General features: G+C 43.5%; 1 protein-coding gene across 2 annotated transcripts in view; it reads right to left on the bottom strand.

Annotated features, from left to right (window-relative positions):
• ATXN3 (ataxin 3) overlaps nt 1-22400 on the bottom strand; it is a 44718-nt gene that overhangs the window by 11668 nt on the left and 10650 nt on the right. Inside the window, exons 3-9 of one of the 2 annotated variants that reach the window (XM_068254601.1) lie at nt 21391-21432; nt 15405-15490; nt 14402-14468; nt 11533-11620; nt 6182-6311; nt 2553-2722; nt 2351-2474 (exon numbers count right to left, since the gene is read on the bottom strand). In XM_068254601.1, the coding sequence (XP_068110702.1) occupies nt 2351-2474; nt 2553-2722; nt 6182-6311; nt 11533-11620; nt 14402-14468; nt 15405-15490; nt 21391-21432 (707 nt within the window). Of the gene's footprint in view, nt 1-2350; nt 2475-2552; nt 2723-6181; nt 6312-11532; nt 11621-14401; nt 14469-15404; nt 15491-21390; nt 21436-22400 lie in introns of both variants that reach the window. The other variant, XM_068254600.1, reaches the window with a different exon arrangement.

The raw sequence follows: 22400 nt of genomic DNA on the forward strand, positions 1-22400 counted from the left end.
CTGTTTCTTTCTGTTCTTACTTAGTTCTTCAACTACATGGATGTGACGTATATAAAAATCATTTACATCAAAGCAAACCTGAAGTGAAAATAAACTTATGAGTATAATGAAATGCATGAGTAGTACAGCTAAGAAATGGAACATTAGTAGCAAAGAAAAGCGTCTCATATTGTTTTCCAGTACAGGAAGAGGGAAAAAAAAACAGTGAGAGGCAATTCGAGTTAAGGTTTTACTGCAGTAAAGTTCAAAGGGTCCTTATTTCAGCTTTGTTTTATAGCTGAAAAGAAAAGGGGCTTGATTAAGACAAATAGCATGCCTTATCAAAGTTGACATGCCTTATCAGAGTAGCATAGCGAGTGCTACAAACCCGCAGGGGCTCAGGGCAGGACGAGTGGAGCTCTAGTCATTGCCAATTAGCAGGCATACGTTCATAACGATTGCTATGATACTCTGATAAGGCGTGCTATTTGTCTTAGTGAATCAAGCCCAAATAGTGTGATTTTATAATGCAACTGTGACAGAATTATACAACGTAAAAAAAAAAAAAAGCTATATAACTGACAATAAACATATGAGATTCTTTCCTTAGCTACTAATGTTCTATTCATTATCCGTACTACACATACAATTCATTTTATCATACGTTTTTTTCCGCTTCAGGTTTGCTTTAGGCCTCTTTTCCACGGACGGTTGATAGCCTCTCAAACTCTCACAACTGCTCACTGCTGCCTGCTTGCTGAGCATACAGTTGAACAGTCCGTGGAAAAGAGGACTCAAAGCCTTGGCTCCCTCACTTGGATTTTTTCATTGTTAGTAAAGTTTAATTTGATGAAGCTGTTTCACAGAAATTCCCTCTGGACAAGTCAGTCACATGACCCAGAGACTTCCGCACAAAGTACAGAGCTGCCCGCAGTGGTAATTCCTTCCCCAGCACAGAGCAATAATGTGACCCCGCCTACTTTCTCTATCTGCTTCTTCCTGTGGGCGGGGTCAGCTCTGTGCTCCCAGGTATAGACTGGTTGGTGGCTCTTGCAGCTCCTCCGTGACTACTTATGTGGGCAATGATGGAGCAAGGGGAGTAATGTGGACAGTTCATAGACTGCTGTTCAGTCCAGGTAAACAGTATGTGGCATTAGGATAGGAAGTCAGCATTGCAAACCGAGACAGCCAGGTAAATCTCTAAAAGTTGGTGTTGTACAGAGATTTCCTGAGATCTAATGTTCTACAGAGATTCACAGAGACCTGGCACTGTATGGAAACGCAGACCAGCGATTGCGATTAAAAAAAACAACAATTATCACACTAGTGGAAAATGAGCACAGCGATTAGGTAGATTAGCGCATTCATTAAAACCAAGTGAGATAAATTCAGTATTTATCTGCAAAACTGAGCAGTTGTTAAACGACAATCAGCACTTACTAAAATGTTACAGGCAAAGTAGCCACTCCAATAGGAGGAGTAACTTTGTCCTGCTACTCCCTCCATTGGTGCCGATATACTACCAGGAGGAACAAGTTTCTCTCCCCCAGGCAGCAGAGAAGAAAACAGATACAGAAGAGGTTTCCCCTGCAGTCCTTTAGACAGTAACCCTTTAGATGCCTGCACCAAGATACTGAGAAGCAACTGATGAGATCATCCAAGCATGGTGTGTTTATTGAAAGTTCATCTTAACTTAGGCTATTAAATAAAGAAAGACTGACTGGCGCTCGTTGTTTAAGCGCTGTCCAATCAAAAGAACAGACAGCAGTCAGTACATTTGTCAGCCTTCACTTGCACAAATGCTGAACTCGATCCCATCACCTCATTTTTTCCCTGGATGCAACCTGTAGCATCCAGGATCAGTAACCGCAACATCCCCCCCGAAGAAGTCAAAAACACAACGCGAAAGCGATGGGTAGAGCTACTGAAGGTAGCATTTGACCGAGACGCCAGGCTGCTGCTTGCTGCTGGCTCAGAACCTTCCCTGAATCTTCACAACTGACAAAGTGGTATCTAAAGACTTGCAGCCAACTTCCAAAAATGTAAAGGGCAACTGTGAAGACTATGGAGGCTGCCATGTTTACTTCCTTATAAGCAATACCAGTTGCCTGGCAGCCCTGCTGGTCTGTTTGGCTGCATAATTGTCTGAATCACACCAGAAACATGCATGCAGATAATCTGTCAGATCTGACAATGTCAGAAACACCTGATCTGCTGCATGCTTGTTCAGGGTCTATGCCTGAAAGTATTCGAGACAGAGGATCAGCATGACTGCCAGGCAACTGGTATTGCTTAAAAAGAAATGAACATGGCAGCCTCCATATACCTCTTTCTTCAGTTGTCCTTTAAGTAGGGGACTTCCAGTACTCACTTGTCAAAGTACATCTGTCGCCTCTGCCGTAGCTCCTCCTGTGTGAGTGATTCCTGTCTGCAGGTGTCGGACGTCTGTGGCCGGTTGGTGGAAGGCAGATCTGTCAGATTTTGGCGCGGTCCTCCTGAAATATTATTAATGAAGAAGCTTAGTATAGGTAAGAGAAGACCTGTACAAAGATCGCTATGCACGCTGGCTGTACCTTGCATACTGAGCTGGATAGCTCTGCGGAGATCCGCCTCCTCATCCTCCATGTCTATCTGCTGCCTGCTCAGCGTCAGCGCCCTCTGCAGGTTCTCTTCATCCTCGTCCATCATGGCATTTCCTTCATTTCCATCATCCAACCTGTTCCCCTCCTCAGTCCTCTGAACTCTGGGGGTCAGATCAGGTCTCTGCATTAATGTACAGGCAAAAGAGTACAGGCTCCATTGTACAGCCCAGGGATTTACTACTGACAGGTCCTCTTACACCGGATGAGGTCTTAGCTAATTTTTCATTTGAGAATGGTGGTCATATGCTCTATGAGCATTATATTCAGTGGGCAGTACCTGTTCCTTGTGTGTGCCTCTGTTTCCTGTGATGTCACTTCCCCAGTTCAGACCTCCCCTCATGCTGTACAGCTGCATCAGTGTAATAGCTGGTATAGGGATGCACATCTAAGTTAAGGTGGCCACACACGATACAATAAAATGATCCGATTTTACGGCAATTCGATAAAAACAATCGGATCTCCCAAAAAGATTGAAAGCTTTGTTGTCATTCGACTGAAAAATCAATTTTTTTTCGATTTTTATCTATTCAGAATGCCAGATATTTTTCTTCAATTTCTCTACAGATTGTATGGTGTGTGTTAGATTGTCAATGTATTAATATACACACCCAAGCAATAGTTTCCAATCATTTTTCTCATAATTGAGGAAAAAATTGAACATAGGTGTGTGGTACATTGTAACATTTCAAAAATATGACCAATCAGTCAGAAAAAAATGATTGCAATTCTTAAATTGAACAGATATTTAAAAAATTGTATGGTGTGTGACCACCTTAAGGTGCTGGGAAATTTGGGCGCAGGGTGAAGCCGAAAAATGGCTCCCCCTGCTCCTGCAAAAGTCCCGGCGGTGTTAATTACTATTCACCTTCTACGTCGCCATGGACTCCGGGGTAAGACATAACTTGGCTACCAGCTATTGCTAGCAGCCAAATTATGCTGATTTTATTGTAATTTGGGCTCTCTCTCTTGACAGCGCCTAAATTACTGCCTGAGCACCGCTGTAGCCGTAGTTCCCAATTGTGGGACAGGTATAGGTATCTCTGACTAGGCAAAGCCTCCTCTGGATAATGGTCAGAGGAAAAAAAAAGTCCTATTTAAAGAGGCCCTGTAGTGACGTATAGTATAATGCAATACATTATTCAGGATTAAATAGATAGCCACTTTTATGCTAATTTCCCTGGTTTCAGCATCAGAAACTCTTCCTGTAGCTATATAGTTATATATTTCTATATATTGGTATGTAGCCCCGCCCCCTCCCAGGGATGCTTAGCCTAAGCCGATTAGACATGCGGAATTCTCATCCCCCTCCAGGGCATTCTGGGAGACCAGGTATATTTTCTACTAGCTTTAGAACTTTCAGTAAACAAACATTCCGCAGAGATCAACTGACAGGGCTAAAGACGTCACCACATGTGACAAATAACAGAATGTAAATCAGGGTCAGAAAAGATTTTACATTGGGCAAATCGTAACTAAATACATTTAAAAAATTAGCAATTTTAATCATAACATTATTTTCACTACAGCTCCTCTTTCACCTTTAGCCGTTGGGCGTGATCGCGGCGTCAGCCCCAGGACCGCCTAACGCCGATCGGCGTGCAGTCCTGGGGGCGTGTTTGGTAGGAGATGATTTTCACTTGTATGACGGAGCGGAGCTTCGTCATCAATCTCCCAGCGTCGATCGACGCTAGGAGGCTGGTAGACGGCTTACTCCGTACAGCGCTGCGATCTGAGGCCACGCTGTACTGAGGGACAGCCGTGTGACACGGCTGCCTCCCTTGCAGGCTCAGGGGGTGATCTGCTGTCATAGGGTGAAGCCTATGACAGCCGATCACAGTGATTGGCTGGCGGGGGGGAGGGAGGGTGGGAGGGGGTCTACAAAAGAAAAATATATGATTTTATTTAGAAAATAAGTAAATATAAACATTTGTGGGAAACACAAAACATCCTGGGAGCAATCATAGCCCAAGAAAAAGGGGGGGGGGGGGGGGGGGGTAATCACTAGTGTGCTGAGTTGTACAGCCCTGCAGCTAGGCCTTAAAGCTGAAGGAACAGTAAAAAAGGACCTCAACTAAATCCAAAACTGATAAAATCAAACTCTCAAAGGAATCATAATTTGTGTTAACTATCAGATTTTGAGCTGTACTATTCAAATTAAAGGGAACCTAAAGTGAGAGGCAGGGGGTGAAGAAGCAGGTGGTTTTGGCGCACCGTGCTAACCGCCGGCTGCCGAAACCCGGTTCCCCATAGCAGAAATGTTATAATGTTACGCTGTGCAGGGGGCGTAAGAGTAATTCGGGGCTCTGGCAATCGCCAGACCCCAAATTACATCTCGCCCTGGGTTGCAAGGCCTCGGAGGGGGAACAGTATTTAACGCCGCCGGGAGTTTAGCGGCAGCAGGGAGAGCTGTCATTTGCCTCTCCCGGCGCCCAACTCACCGACGGCCTCATAACTTGTACGCGGTGGTGACTGCCATATTTATTTCCTTTTAAACAATACCAGTTGCCTGGCTGTCCTGCAGCAGTAAAGTCTGAATAACGCACAAGAAACCAGCATACAGCTGATCGGGGTCAGACTTGGCTCAGAAAATCTGATCAGCATGCTTGCTCAGGGTCTATGGCTAAAAATAGATAAAGACAGAAAATAAGCAGAGCAGTCGAGCAATGGGCATGGTTTAGAAGAAAGTAAATATGTCAGCCTCCATATCCCTCTCACTTCAGATTCCCTTTAAAAAATAATTCCTAGATTGACCAGAGGAGAGCCTAATATGAGCTCTGTTATTGATGTAAATAAGGTATTGGTTGAGAGTAAAGATCTACTCTAAAAGCTATACTGCTCCATTAATTTAAAAAAATGAGTGCATGTACACTATGGGCTTGTTTCACTATGCTTAAAGTGAACCAGGGACAAAGCACCCTCATGTATTTCACCACAGATATCAGTGGGAACATTAGAGAAAACACCTACCCTGCTCTCTGCTTCATCGTTCACTGCTCAGCCTGCTTGTTATCAGCCCTGATAAAATCCTGAACGGAGCATTCACAGTCTGGCTTTGTTTAGGAATCATTATAGCGGAATCTGTCTTCTCTGATGTTTTTTTTCAAGCCCAAGCCTGCCCCCTTCGAGCTCTGCTTTCCTGTTCTGTATATTCACAGCATCACAAAGAGCTGTGATGAGATGGGAGGAGCTGCTAATGTAAGGGTATATTGAAAAACTTTTTTTTAGCTCTATTTGTTAGTAATAAGAGGTTTTAGAAATGGTGATTTCATTTTGCACACAGCCCACTAAATAAAATGCTTTTCTGATGAACTGTGTTTTGCATGGAGTTATAGTAAAAAAAAAACCAAAAAACGGCACACCAGAGCAGCAAAAATACCAGAAATAGTTTTTTTTTTGTAAAATCTATCCGGGAGATATGTTCATTTTGTGCCTAAGCGTTCATCTCCGGTTTCCTTTAACACACTGTAACAGCGCAGGGTAATTCTTCTTAGCCGTAATTCTTCTAGTATCTCAACGCATTCCGGTAAACATATGGGGGGGGGTTCCTGTCCTGGGTTTACCTTTGGTCTCGTGCTGCCGCGTCCTCTCCTATGAGTCTTGGTCGCTGCATCTGGTGAACCTGAATCATCTGCAGGAGCTGGTCGGCCTCACAGTCCGGTAGTTCCCCTTTCACCACAAATATGGAATAGCCTGGAGAGAAAAGTTACAGTGATTGGGCGAGGAATAGGTTTTCTGCTGAAGCCTCAAAGACTTCAATTCACTAAGGGCTCTTTCACACTCATCTCGCGTTGGTGAAGAGCCAAAGCATACGTTTTGATGTATGCGTTTTCGTACGTTTTTCATCCATTGTGTTTTGTATGCAGTTAGTATACGTTTTTAAAGAGAATCTGTACTGTCCGATTTGGACAATAAAAAAAACATACCAATCGAGTCACTGATCTCCAGGATTCCTCTTTTCCGCTTCCGCCGCTCCCCGCATGTTACAGTATACTAAGTTTTTATTACATAGTGAATTATCTGCACTCCAGTCTGGGATTCAAACATTTTCTCAGCATGTGACAGGCAGCTCCCTCCCCCCTCAGCCTCACAAACTGCATCAGACAAGCTGCAACTGAGAGCAGAGAGTGAGGAGTAAACAAAAGAACACAGAACCTGCAGGGGGCGTGCATAACTTGTATTCATTACAACAGAGGCAGCCCATTCCTCCATGGGTCGACAAAGCTTGACAAAAAAAAAAAAGATTAATTATAGAGACAGTGCAACTAGAAAAGGCTGCAGTAATCCAGACCACATTAGAACAGGTATAGGAACTTATAGTATAGAAGAAATAAGGCTGAAAATTTTGTTACAGAGTCTCTTTAATGCGTTTTCAATCCGTTACAGCACACAGGAAAACGCAGGTGAGGTTATAATTTTTTGATTTGCAACTGGACCTGTGTGCGTTGAAAAATTTTAAAAACGCATTCTCTTCTTGGAGCTTGCGTTTTACATTCATTTACATTGTAACACAACGCAAGCGCCGGACAATTAAAAGCTCCGGGGAGCGTCGAAACACAACGCACAAAGCGCTGTGTTAGATGTGAAATGTAAAATGAAAGTCTATGGACTTTCATTTTACCTTTCAAAACGCACACGATGGCTGTTGCGTCAACACGCACAAAAACAGCTCAGATGTGAAAGAGCCCAGGGCCGTTCGTTTAAAAAAAAAAAATTCGGTCGATAAAATACCGCATTCAGTATTTTAGACTTTTTCCCCTAATTCACTATTGTTTCCACACATGTGGTAATAGTTAGTGAATTGAAGCAACATTTTTCAGTGAATTACCAAAGGCCTGATCTCACCAGCTGTGGAGGAGGTCTGGCAGGAAACTGTGATTCTTCTATGGGCTGGTGTACACCAACAGCGGTTCTGAGCGTTTTTAAAAAAACTTGCGCTTTGAAAACCGCTTGGCTAATAAAAGTGAATGGGATGGTGCACACCAGAGCGATTCGTTTTTTTCCCCAAACGCAAACTCGGGTCCTGCTGCATTTTGCTGATTTCTGAGGTGATTCTGCCTCAATGTTAAGTATAGGAAAAACTGCTCTGAAAAATGCTAGATCAGAGCGGTTTTCCAAGCGTTTTTGTTACAGAAGCTGTTTAGTTACAGCACTACTATGACAAAATATAAAAACGTTACTCCAAAACACTCCAAAAAACGCTAGGCATGTGTAGAAAATCGCTCTTCACATGCCTAGAATCGCTCTAAAACAAAAAAAATAAAAAAATTATCACTTCAAAAAGTGCTGAGAGTTTGCGATTACGCTAACACAGTGTGCACTGGGCCTTTAAATGTGTTTCAGTACCATTGAGAGTGAGTCTAAAAGTGACTCGTAAATAGAAGGGGAGATCCCCACTTGAGCAGGCCACCACGCTCAAAATGACAAAAAATTTGTATATAAGAGGATCAGTTCAGATAATTAAACCACATGATATACATTTGAATTCTAGGTTCAATATCAGACTTTATTATATTAAAAATTGCTGACAAGACAAAAAAGTTTTTACTGTTTTTGCAAAGACTCTTCAGAGAATAAATACAGATCACTCTGTTTTGCTTCTTCTAGAAGTGGTCTGCACGAGCCGTCCCTGCTTCAGTCTTGTGACAGCTTGCTAGAAATAGGTTTATCCCTGGCATCCCTTTAAATCTGCATGCATACCACTAGAGGTAGCTCTTCTGTGTATCAGTCTATAGATCTGCACATCTAAAGGGATACAAAAAAGCCTCTTTGAATGTCGTCTCCTGCTGCTCTTGTGTTTTGTTTTCATTTTTTCCCACCCAGTGTCGCATCGGATCAAATGGGGTGAGTAGCAGGATGAGGAGGCTGCTCCTATCGGTTGTCTCATTTAGTATGTCAATTTTACCACATGTTGATTGCTAGTTACCGACAGCTCCAGGCTGGAGACAAGTCCTAAAATTTTCCTTGTTTTACCAAATGCTGTGAACTTTGAGAATTTATATTTATTGGGGTATTTACAGCACAAGTCGTTAATATACCTCACTAAACAGTAATTTCACTTTTTAATGTGATAACAGCCTGAAAGGGAACCTAAACTGAGAAGGATATGGATTTTTCGTTTTAAAATAATACAAGTTGCCTGACTCTCCTGCTGATCCTGTGTCTCTAATACTTTTAGCCACAGCCCCCGAAAAAGCATGCAGATCAGGTGCTCTGACTAAAGTCAGACTGGATTAGCTGCATGCTTGTTTAAGGTGTGTGATTCAGCGACTATTGCAGTCAGATATCAGCAGGACTGCCAGGCAACTGGTATTGTTTAAAAGAATACATCCATATCCCTGTCAGTTTAGGTTCCCATTAAACAGTGAATTTGGGTTTGGCAAGATGTTTGGTAAAATCATCTGTTTTCTGCATTACCGAATGTGGTAATGCTTAGTGAATTGATGCCATAAACTATAAATATAACAATAAAAAATAGGCTGACTACAGTTCAAAGACTCTAGTTCAAGACATTCAATTCAATAGACTACTGTATATACCGTACATTTTATGAAATACGGAATAAAAAAAAATTGATCTAGTTTTACATTTATAGCTACTGAGAGTTTAGTGTAATGTTACAGGGCATTCTGGTGAAAAAAACTAACAAAAACAAACTAGATATTTTACCCTTAGGAGGGACATGAACTACGTACGGGGGAAAAGTAATTTTACCAAATGTTTAGAAAGTGGTCATTCACAGTAAGAGTGTTTAAGATGTGAAATATTTTTTCACAGGAAGTAGTTTTTAGACTTGAACTGTTGTAGGGATTAGATTGTGAGCTGCTCTAAAGAAAGACAATGACATGACTATGTACTCTGTAAAGTGCTGCTGAAGATGTCAGTGCTATATAAATACATAATAATATGGTAGGACATTAGACTGCGACTATGATAGGGTTATACTGTGAGCTCCTCTGAGGACAGTCAGTGACACGACTACTGTATGTACTCAGTAAAGTGCTGCAGAAGATGTCAGGGCTATATAAATACATAATAATAATAATAATACGGAAGGACATTAGACTGTGACTATGGTAGGATTAGTGTATGAGCTCCTTTGAGGACAGTCAGTGACATGACTATGTACTCTGTAAAGTGCTGCAGATTATGTCAGTGCTATATAAATGCATAATAATATGGTAGAACATTAGACTATGACTATGGTAGGATTAGATTGTGACCTGCTCTAAGGACAGTCAGTGACATGACTATGTACTCTGTAAAGTGCTGCAGAATCAGTGCTATATAAACACATTATAATATTAGTATTATTATAGGACATTAGACTATAGTAGGATTACCGGTAGATTGTGAGCTCCTCTGAGGACAGTCAGTGACATGACTAAGCAATGCACATTTCAGCACTGACAAGGAATCCTGGCTTCTGGCATTTAGAGGGGTCACAGAATGCAGCTTCTGTACATTTTCCACTGGCTGCTTATGGAGTCCAGCAACGTTCTGGCATTTGTATTAATTACAGAAAAAGCCAGATGCTCTGTGTTCTGTACACAGGACAGTCTGTTCCTGGGGATCCGGCCTGAGTGACTTCCGAGGCTCCGTCTACTTCTGGAGGGGATGCTGGGGGCCGAGTCCCACCAGAGCACTAATGTATGAAAATTGTCTTCTAACTGCATTTCATAATCATTTTTTTTATTGCAGTCAAATGTAACATTGCAAAAACATTTTGTTTTTTTAATTTATAAGTCCACCAACTTGCTGTGTGTGTGTGTGAGGGCTACGACTATGACTATGTTCTCAGTAATGTGCTGCAGCAGATGTCAGTGATATATAAATACATAATAATATGGTAGGACATTAGACTATGACTATGGTAGGATCAGATTGTGAGCTCTTCTGAGGAAAGTCAGTGACTTGACTATGTACTCTGTAATGCTGCAGAAGATATCACCGCTATATAAATACATAATAATATGGTAGGACATTAGACTATGACTATGGTAGGATTAGATTGTGAGCTCCTCGGAGGACAGTCAGTGACATGACTATGTACTCTGTAAAGTTCTGCCGAAGATGCCAGCGCTATATAAATGCATAATAATAATAATATGGGAGGTAATTAAACTATGACTATGGAAGGGATTAGATTGTGAGCTCTTCTGAGGAAAGTCAGTGACTTGACTATGTACTACAGCCTTTCTCAACCTTTTTACCCTGGAGGAACCCTGCAAATAACTTTTGGATCTCAAGGAACCCCTGCAAACATTTTTTTGAACTTGAGGAACCCCTGCATTTATTTTGCAGGAGGCATGGTCTTAAAAATAAACGAGGTTGTTTATTTCACTATTCCCTATTACATTGCCACTTATACTGTTTCCTGGTGCTTTTTATTAAATATGCTCATTATTATTCTGACCTCTAATTTATTGTTTCTATTTACAGTACCCCCTATTACAATGTGCTCTGTTATACTTCCCCACGATGGAGGAAATTGACAAGGAATCCATGCAGAGTCCTCAAGGAACCAAAGGGTTCCAGGGAATCCTGGTTGAGAAAGCCTGATGTACTCTGTAAAGTGCTGAAGAAGAGGTCAGTGCTATATAAATACATAATAATATGGTGGGACATTAGACTATGACAGGATTAGAGTGTGAGCTCCTCTGAGGACAGTCAGAGACATGACTATGTACTCTGTAAAGTGCTGCAGAAGAGGTCAGCACTAATGCAAATTCACTGACACAACCCAAAGGTCCCCGCATTCCTCTGGATTACCGGTTTCCTGAGGGTACAGGCTTGTCTTGTCAGAGGTAACCAGTGACGACAAGGAATTGGTGTTTGCCACATGCTGATTTACACAGAGGGAGTCCTGTAACATCCATGTCAGTCACACACAGCTGAGAGGTGTGAGGATTACCTTCCTGCTGAAGCTGTGCCAGGAACAGTGCCAGGTAAGTGTCTGATATCAGCTCTGGACCCGTCAGCAGGGAATTCAGGTTAAACCACTGTGAAGAAATCAATCGATAAGGATTAAAAGAGAGATCAGGGAGCAGGAGGCAGACAGCAAGACACACGTGACATACAGTGTAGGCGATATCCCTTAAAACAGTTTGGCCTGGTGCACACCAGAGGAGTTTTTCTGAGCGTTTTGAGTTTTTAAATCTGCTGCTAATGTTATCCTATGTGTCTGTGCACACTGGAGCAATGAGGTTTTGTAAAAAAAAACCATAGCATTACATTGGGAAGAGCTTTTGAAACCTCTAAAAGCTCTTCCCAATGTAATGCTATGTTGTTTTTTTTTACAAAACCTCATTGCTCCAGTGTGCACAGACACATAGGATAACATTAGCAGCAGATTTAAAAACTCAAAACGCTCATAAAAACTCCTCTGGTGTGCACCAGGCCTTTATGATGATTTATTCCTGTGATACAATGAGACCGGCCATGTTCTGTTTGTCATCATTACACAGGTAATCTGCAACTGCATCTCCACCCCTCAGGCTCAGCCTGTGAAAAATTCACTCCCCCCTCCCCTTTGCCTCTGAAATCTCTGGTTAGTAACCTCCTCCTCCTCCTGCCAAGACTGAGCTCCCATAAGCCCTTGCTACATTGGTCTGAGTGCCTTGGCGTTTTGGAGTAGCTGTGGGCAAGGCTTGTGTAGTTTATAGCAGGGGTCTCAAACTTGCGGCCCGTGGGCCATTTGCGGCCCTCGATACAATATTTTGTGGCCCTCGCCGGCAAAAGCTTCCTTATAGTTCGCTTCAGTGCTCCCAAGTAATCCGCCACTAAACGAGGGCTGCAGAGCCCCCAAGTCGCTCGCCCGGGGGGCAATCCACCGGCATTTCCTGGAAGGGGCAGAGCTTTCAGCTTCAGCTCTGCCCCTCCTGACGTCAATCGCCGCACGGATCGCCGCCTCTCCCCGCCCCTCTCTGTGAAGGAAGAGTGAGAGGGCCGGGCAGAGGCGGCGATGCGCCGAGATTGTGAAATCCCTTATGCGGCCCAGCCTCATCCTGACTTTGCCTCCTGCGGCCCCCAGGTAAATTGAGTTTGAGAACCCTGGTTTATAGGGAATTAAGAGTATTAAAAAAAAAAGTATTTGGCTTGAGGAATGCCCTATAAACTATATGAAAGGAGCACAATTATGCAATGAACAAAAGTTCATCTCGGATCCACTTCAAAGTGCTCCTGCTATAAATTACATTGTAATCCTTGACTCTGAAATAAAGTCGCACTGTGACTCAGAACTCGAAGCCTGTGGGTCCTCTCTGCGCATATGTAGGCTTCTTCCTCTGCTATGCGCATGAACGGTAAAATGACGCGCGGCAGAGGGAGGGGAGGAAGAAGCCTGTAAGCTTGCGCAAGCGCAGAGAGAACCCGCAGGCTTCCTGTTCTGGGTCACAGTGGCTTCCCAGATCCTCCTCCCAACCACCACATCCTGGAACCCTCCAGAAGTTTGTGACTGCGCTCCTCTTCACGCAGTACAGCTGCGCATTATTACGGAGCAGCTCATGGCTCTGGCTAACTGCACAGGCGCAGCACAGGCACGATACAAATCCGAAAAGCGTAAGGCAATGGTGGGGTCCCGGCAGGCATGGGATGCCTCTGCAGGATCCAGGGGCTTCTGTCTGATTTGGTAAGTATCTAATTTGTTGCCTAATGTTTGGCTCAGGTACACTTTCAGGGCTTGTACACACTAAGGGCGCTTTTGGCTTTTTTTAAGCGCCAGCGATTTTCAAAATCATCCTAAAAGCACTTGTGCAATGATTCCCTATGATAGTGTTCACATGAGCGTATTGATTCCCATCCGCTAACCAAAGCGCTGCCTGTACCACTTCCAGGGCGATTTGCCTCAGTGGACGGTATAGGGAAATCACTAAGTACTTGAAAAAACGCTTTGTATAGCAATTTCCCCAGTGCTTTCATGAATAAATACATTGTATTTATTCATTTCCGGGTGAAAGAGTTCACTTCCTGACTAATGTCAGGAAGTGAAAAAAACAGAATTGCTCTGCAAAAACGCTTAGAAAAGCGCTTAAAAAATATATATATAAATCGCAGCGCGCAGGTACGCTTTATTAAAAAAAAAAAAAAAAAAAAAAAAAAAAAAAAAAAGCAGCGCGCAGGTAAGCTTAATTTAAAAAATTGCAATGCGCACGTAAGCTTTATTTAAACAAACAAAAAAAAAACTAAAAAAAGCTTTATAAAATACATAAATAAATTAAAAAAAAAATTTCAAAATTTGCAGCGTGCAGATAAGCTTTATAAAAAAAAAAAATCGCCCACAAAATCGCAAAATGCTGGGGTCAGCGATTGCGATGTATGATGTGAACAGGCCTAAAAGTATGGAGACAATATTAAAGGGGCGCAGCACACACTACTTCACTTCCAATCACTTTGCAATCAAGAGATATGAGTGAACGAGAGTAATGAGTGATCTAAAATGCAATATCGTTTTAATATGCTTTCCGATCTATCAGATATTGCCTCCAGCTACAGATGTGTGATGCAATCATTAGCCCGTCTCTTCCTTTTATACGCTAGGGGAGCCAATTTGCATAAAGTAGCCTTACCGCTTTATTGAAGGTCATATGAGTACCGGCATATATACCCGATTTGGCAGCCTCCATATACCTCTCACTACAGTTCTCCTTTAAATAGCTCAGCCTCAAAGCAAAGCCAGCATGAGCATCATCTTAGCAGCACAGCCATGGAAGCCCCTCCTCCAGCCTTCTGATTGGGCGGTGTAGAAGAGAGGCGGGGTGATGTGAACCAGTGTCTGGACATACCTGTCTGCCCAGCTTCCGCACAGTGAACCAGTGCTCCTTATAATTGCAAATGAACGCTCTCTCGTTTCTAGAAACAAACAAAAATAGAAAACTTGATCAGAATTCAGCTGGCGAGAATTCTAAAATCGTGAATGTGAAATTTTGTGTCGCACTTTAGCACATAAACTCAAGGAAAGAAATACTAATTCTGACCACCGATTCACCACTGCTAAGAATTCTATGCTGCTGCAAATTTTAGGCAGATTTATTCAGATGTAGCCAATTTACAAGTGAACTACCATATTTTTCAGCATGTAAGACGCACTTTTTCTTCCCAAAAAAATAAGAAAAAGTTACTGCGTCATATACGCCAAATACAGGGAGTCCCTGAATTATGAACTCCCGCTGATACAAACCGACAGCCCGTCGCGATGTCGGGGACTCCCTGTACAGTCCCCATGTGACCTCCTCCACTCACCTTGTATAGCTATCAGCAGCATGGCTCACCTCATCTAGCGGCGATCAGAAACCTTTCCTCTCCCTCGCTGTTCCCCTAGTGCCGGCTTCTGCTGATGATGCGTTCAGCGGAAGGCGGCACTAGGGGAACAGTGAGGGAGAAGAGAGATCTGTGATCACTGCAAGCTACAATGGATTAGGTGCTGCTGCTTAGAACTATACATGGGGAGTGGAGTAGGACACATGGGGGACAGAAGGGGGCACAATAATTTGGGGAGAACGTACACGATTTTCCTGGAACATGGACACATCAGGTTTAGTATATATATTTTTTTCCCTGGTTTGGTGCGTCTTAAAGTCCAGGGCGTTTTATATACTGCTGAAAAATAGGGTAATTGCAGCAGTCACTACAAGCGATTGGTCCATGTTCAACATGCATAAATTAACATCACAGGATGATTAGTAGCTCATTGACCTCCCATTTTTTTATCAGCAGTAACACAAAGTACACGGGGAAGCCTACATAAGCTCGTGTACATGACAAAAATGCCTGTAAAATGCATCTTACACAGGATCGATGCCAAGGGTCTGATATTCTGGGCTGTTGAATAGGATCAGTTCCAACCCCCAAACACTCAGCGCGTCGCTAATAACCTGCAGGAAAAGAAGACCAGAGAAAGTCCATTATGTGCAGTATCTCACAAAAGGGAGTACACCGCTCACATTTCTGTCAATATTTTATTGCATCTCTTCATGTGACAACACTGAAGATAGGACACTGAGACAAAGCAGTCAGTGTATAGCAGATATAAAACAGTGTAAGTTTGCTGTCCCATCAAAATACCTCAACACACAGACAACAAAAGTGAGTGCACTCCTACGTGAAGAATGTTGAAATTCTTGACATTCCCCCCAAACACCCCCCCCCCCCCCCCCCCCCCCACACACACACACACACACACACACACACTCTCTCTTACTGGATCCAGGAAGTTCAACATGCAACCTCACGGCCGAGAACTCTCTAAAGATCTTAAAGAGAAACTCCGGCCAAGAATTGAACTTTATCTCAATCAGTAGCTGATACCCCCTTTTACATGAGAAATCTATTCCTTTTCACAAACAGACCATCAGGGGGCGGTGTATGGCTGATATTGTGGTGAAACCCCTCGCACAAGAAACTCAGAGGACCGTGGTACTTCTGGCAGTTTCCTGTCTGTGAACCTTGTTGCATTGTGGGAAATAGCCGTTTACATCTGTTTCCAACTGCCAAAAAAGCATGCAGCAGCTACATCACCTGCCAGCAGTAAAGATGTCACCATGTAATAAATGTCAGAATGTAAATCAGGGATTTAAAAGATTTTACAGCGGGCAAACACTGACTAAATCATTTATACATAATTATTGTAAAAATGAAGCACTTTATTACATTATTTTCACTGGAGTTCTTCTTTAAAAATAAGATTGTTTGCTCTTTATAAAGATAGTCTAGGCTATAAGAAGATTGCATACACACTGAAACTGAGTAGCAGCACGGTAGCCAAGACCACAGGACAGGCTCTACTAAGAACAGGCCTTACCATGGATGACCAAAGAAGGCAAGTGCATGTGCTCAGTGTCATATCCATAGGTTGTCTTTTGCAAATAGATGTATGTGTGCTGCCAGCATTGCTGCAGAGGTTGAAGGGGGGGGGGGCTCAGCCTTTCAGTGCTCAGACCATACGCCACACAATTAGTCTGCATTCCAGAAGGCCTCTTCTAAAGGGTCTCCGAGCACCTCTCATGGGCATGCCTTGAAGCCAGACGACTTCCAATGAAGTCGTGCTATGACCCCTCTGGAGGAGCCTCTTGCAATGGCCATGCATGACACTTCTTAGTTATAACTTATAATATAGCCAAGATGGCAGCCGCGATTTTTAAATTGAAATCGAACAAAAACTATTTGGTGTAGAACGGTGATTCAGGCATCAAATGAAAGAGGAGAGCACAAGCTACAGAATGGTATGCATCTTTAAATACTTTGCAGTACTGGTCGGAGTCTTAAAGGCATGCCCATGACAGTTGCTCGGAGTCCCTTAAAGATAATGCACTTAAAAGCCCAAAGAGTTTGCTGAAGACAAGCAGACTAAGGACATGGATTACTGGAACCATGTCCTGTGGTCTGATGAGACCAAGATAGACTTTTTTTTTGGTTCAGATAGTGTCAAGCATGGTGAGGAGTACAAAGACAAGTGTGTCTTGTCTACAGTGAGACATGGTGGAGGGAGTGTCATTGTTTGGGGCGGGCTGTATGAGTGCTGCCAGCACTGGGGAGCTACGGTTCACTGAGGGAACTATGATTGCCCATATGTACTGTGTGACATGATCCCCTCCCTTCTGAAACTCGGCCCCAGGGCTGTATTCCAACATTACAACAGCCTAAATAATCCTCCATGAAGACTGGCCTTGCTAAAGAAACTGAGGGTGCTGGACTGGCCAAGCATGTGTCCAGACCCAAACCCTCTTGAGCATCTGTGGGGTATCTACAAACGGAAGGTGGAGGAGCGCAAGGTCTCCAACATCCACCAGCTTCCTCATGGAGGAGGTGGAGGAGGATTCCAGTGGCTCCTGTGCTGCTCTAGTGACCTCCATGCCCAAGAGAGTTAAAAGCAAAAATAAAATCTTTTTACCTTCTATTTGTCTTAAGCAGTATAGGTAGTGCTGAAAGTCTGCATTCCTGCGGCTGAACGAGGTTCTATTACCCCCCCCCCCCCCAAATCCCTGGGGAACAATCCGGCCAGCGCTTCCTGAAAGTGGCAGAGCTTTGCGCTGTAGCTCTGCCACTACTGTTGTCAATCGCCGCCTCTCCCCACCCCTCTCAGTCTTCCTTCGCTGAGAGGGGCGGGGAGAGGCGCAGATTGACTCCAGTAGAGGCAGAGCTAGAGCGGAAAGCTCTGCCTCCCCGGGCAGCAAAATCCATGACTTTGAAAGTCGTGGATGTTTGCCCCAGGATTTGGGGAGTATAAAGCCCTTTTTCTGCCGCGGGAGTGCAGCGTTTCAGCTCTACCTATACTTCTTAAAGAGAACCTGAACTGAAAATAAAAAGTCAAAATAACCATACACAGGTCATACTTACCTCCTTTGTAGTTCACTCCTCAATCTCTTTCTCCTCTCCTGCGTCCCATTTGTCCGCTGTGATCAATGGATTTCTCTGTCCTCCATTTTAAAAATGCCCATTACCCCCTAACAGCTTCCTGGTCAGCACCAGGGCTGTGGAGTCGGTCCAAAAATCCACCGACTCTGACTCCTCAGTTTAGGATTCCACCGACTCAGACTCCTCTAATTTGCATATTACAATTTTGTTGATTAAAAGTATGTAACATGAAATTGGTCTCTTAGCTGCCAACGCTTAGGAATTTTACAAGACAACTGAAGTGAGAAGGATATGTAGACTACAATATTTATTCCCTTTAGACTAAAACTAGTCCTTGGTAAGAGTACTTGTAAAAGGTACAAACAGGAACAAAGAACATCTATCAGGCCCTAGGCAATGTAAGTGTGGGTACATGTAAGAATGATGTGCAGGTACTCTGCAGGGGAATGAGGAGATTCTTCCTCTATTACACATTCTTCATGCACAATCTGAACAAGGTTTATGGGTGACAGACAACACCTCTGTGTTCAATGTGCACAGCATTCTCAGTGGATTCCCTGCAGCTCTGTGGGGAGTGCATATGTAGAGTATAGTACTACTGTGTAACAAAGTAAACCTGAGACAGATGAAATTAAAGTTTTGTACATACCTGGGGCTTCCTCCAGCCGCCTTCAGGATAATCAGTCCCTCGTTGTCCTCCTCCACCACCTGGATCTTCTGCTATGAGTCCAGGTACTTGAGCCAGTCGGGCGTAGTGCGCATGCACACACTCCGCCGCCAGGAGCATACTACACCTGTGCAGCACTATTGCGCAGGTGCAGAATGTTCCTGGCTGTGGGAGCGGCATGCGGCCGGACAGCGCTGACTGGCTGAATTACCAGGACTCATAGCAGAAGATCCGGGTGGTGGAGGACAGCGAGGGACTGATTAGCCTGAAGGGGGCTGGAGGAAGCCCAGGTATGTATAAAACTTTACTTTTCATCCGTCTCAGGTACCCTTTAATTTGTAGTCACCAAACCAAATTTTAACATATCAAATTATTTGATTTCATCAGCAAAGGGAGTGCATACATTTGCATAAATCAGCATCAGTGCAGAATTATTTCCATCTCATTGACCATCTCTATTAGTGACACAGCTACACATCAGGCTTTATTCTTACAGCATAGATGTTATTTAGTATATATAAGAGATTCCTGTGTACACATCATATATACAGTCACAGATATGTATATCTGACCTTAAAAATACGGGGACTGCTTTATTGAAGCAGCACAAGTAACTAATTTTGATTGGTTTATTTCATTTTTGTGGACTAAGCACTGCTATTACTGTATATATACATTATTTTTAATGACTATTATCTGAGAAATAGAACATTTTATCATAATTTCTATTTTAATTACAGTTACAAATTAATTAGGAGTCGGTGCATTTTTTCCCGACTCCGACTCCAGGCACCCAAAATTGCCCGACTCCACGACTCCGACTCTGACTCCACAGCCCTGGTCAGCACACTGTTAAACTGTAATATCACCCACTTGAGCCATAGGGAAATACAATACTATTAGCTATACAGGTGGTGCGAGATTCTAAAATCAATATACAAACACTACATACACTCTCAATCGCGCTACAACTTTTAACACAGTCCTTGCTACAAAGTATAAGGATCAATTGTCCATACAGGTTTCAGTCCCATATACTTTTCCGAGCAATAAATGTGGGCATTCAGTAATGCGTAGGTTCTTGTGTAAATTTCACCTCCACCAACACCCTTAAGACTGGGCACTCACCCTTATCCACAGACCATCAGTTAGATGGGTCTATTGCGCATTGGGATACTCTCAGGTGATCCCCAGCCTCAAACGATTCACAGCTTGTGCAGTATGCAAGTTCTTCATAAAGTATTCAAGGACTGTGTTAAAAGTTGTAGCGCGATTGAGAGTGTATGTAGCTGCTGATACATAACTGACAGCAACTGGTATATTTCAGTTCTGACAAAATCTTGTCAGAACTGGAAGGGATCACTGTAAGAAGAAAATGGTGAGCTTCTGAGGGGAACTGATGGGGAGGTAAGTATGTAATATTCATTTGTAGCTACGTCATGTGTTTATTTTAAATAATTTCTCTTTCTTCAGGTTCCCTTTAAAGAGAACCCGAGGTGGGTTTGAAGAATATTATCTGCATACAGAGGCTGGATCTGCCTATACAGCCCAGCCTCTGTTGCTATCCCAAACCCCCCTAAGGTCCCCCTGCACTCTGCAATCCCTCCATAAATCACAGCCACGCTGCTGACAAACAGCTTGTCAGAGCTGGCTGTGTTTATCTCTATAGTGTCAGTCTGCTGCTCTCCCCACCTCCAGCAGAACTTCAGTCCCCGCCTGCATCCCTTCCCTCCCTGCTGATTGGAGAGAAGGGACGGGGGCAGGGACCGGAGCTATGCAGGAGGCGGGGGAGCAGCTGAGACAGACACTACAGATGTAAACACAACCCTTACAGCGTGGCTGTGATTTATGAGGGATTGCAGAGTGCAGGGGGACCTTAGGGGGGTTTGGGATAGCAACAGAGGCTGGGCTGTATAGGCAGATCCAGCCTCTGTACGCAGATAACATTCTTTAAACACACCTCGGGTTCTCTTTAAGATAAATAGAAGGTAAAAAGAAGATTTTATAATGGCTTCAGACTCTTTTTAAGGCAGTGCTGGAAAATAATGGTGGTCACACAAAACATTGACACTTTGAGCAGAATTTTGGCATTTTTCAATTTTTTTAAAACGCTGGCGCTTTGAAAAGCTCTTGGCTAATGTATTTCAATGGGATGGTGCACACCAGAGTGATTTGTTTTTTCAAAGAACGCAAACTTGGGTCCTGCAGCATTTTTCTGATTTCTGAGGCGATTCAGCCTCAATGTTAAGTATAGGAAAGTGGAAAACCGCTCTGGAAAACGCTAGATCAGAGCGATTTTCCAGACGTTTTAAAAAAAAAATGCTACACCAAAACGCATCAAAAAACACTAGGCAGGTTTAGAAAATTGCTCTAAGCATGCCTAGAATCGATCAGAAATCGATCAATCAGCTAGCGTTTTTTGGTGTGCACTGGCCGAGTGCTGGGACTGCTGCAGATCTCTGTGGTGTCTGGAAACTGTGTGCGTGTGCCAGCATCCCCCTCCATTTATCTGTAACAATGCCCCGTTTTGTCCGGTAAGTCATCACCCTTTGACCCAGACATAGATCTCTGAGCATGCGCAGTATGTCAGGTTGGTGACCCCACTTGTCCCCTATGTGCGTTCACATGGGGTGTTCTGACAGCAGTACCTTCCCCGATTACGGATGATCATTTCAGAAATGAGACAGGCTGCGCTTCCAGAGGTGAAAATATAAAGCTTACGTCAATACGCAGGCGTTCGCAGTCGGTTATTACCTGAATGGAGAAGAATCCGCTGTCGTCCATGTTCCCGGATGGCTGCTGTAATGATGCAAGGAAGTATTATCAGTATCTGTACAATATACACGATACAAGGGAAAGCTGCTTTGTTATAGAAATAACCCCATGCTGATCTTCCAATCTGATGTTATAAACACCAAGAGTAGTGCCCGGAGGAAACCCAACCAGACACAGGGAGAGCATACAAACTCACTGTATGAGATAGAGATTGACCTGGCCCATGAGAACCAGGAACCAGAGCTGCAGGACCAGAGCCATCTGTATTAACGCTATCTGATGAAAAGCGTTTAAAATGAGTAATGCCTCATTCACATTACACTCGTTGCCATGCACATTTCGGCAACACGTATAGTGGCCAACATGCAAGAATATCAGAAGTGCATAGACTGCACTGTATGAAGCTCACACTAGATGTGCTGTGCAGCAGTGCGATGCGCTATCCCACTGCTGCACACATTTTTCGGTAGCACTGACCCGTTTATTGTAGTGAATGGGATCAGCAGTGCAAGGTATGGAAGCACAGATGGCAGTGCCATTCCGCATGTTGCGTTCCGATCACATGGCCATCTGCGCCCCCCACCCCCCCAGCATTGTGGGACACCAGGCATTACTTTCACTGACTCTGGAACTTTAAGTAAGCAAACATTCTGCAGAGCTGCACCTGACAGAACTAAAGATGTCGCCATCTGTGAAAAATTTCAGAAAGTAAATCAGGGAAAGGAAAGATTTTACAATGGGCAAACAATGACAATCATTTAGACTAGGTTCACCTTGGGACGTTGCATTGTGATGCGACGTTAACGTCAAAATGCAGTATTATAATGCAAAAAAAGTGGTAACGCACATTAACGATGCGTTACCGTTGCATACAGTAGGTACCGTGAAGCATACAGGCAAAGAAAAGTATGCTTCCCTGTGCCTGGTAATGTGTGTGTTTAGAGGTAAACCACTGCAAGCATTGATTTACCATAATGCTACACGTTACA

This window comes from Hyperolius riggenbachi, chromosome 9 (genome assembly GCF_040937935.1).
Source record: "Hyperolius riggenbachi isolate aHypRig1 chromosome 9, aHypRig1.pri, whole genome shotgun sequence".
Taxonomy (NCBI): Eukaryota; Metazoa; Chordata; class Amphibia; order Anura; family Hyperoliidae; genus Hyperolius; species Hyperolius riggenbachi.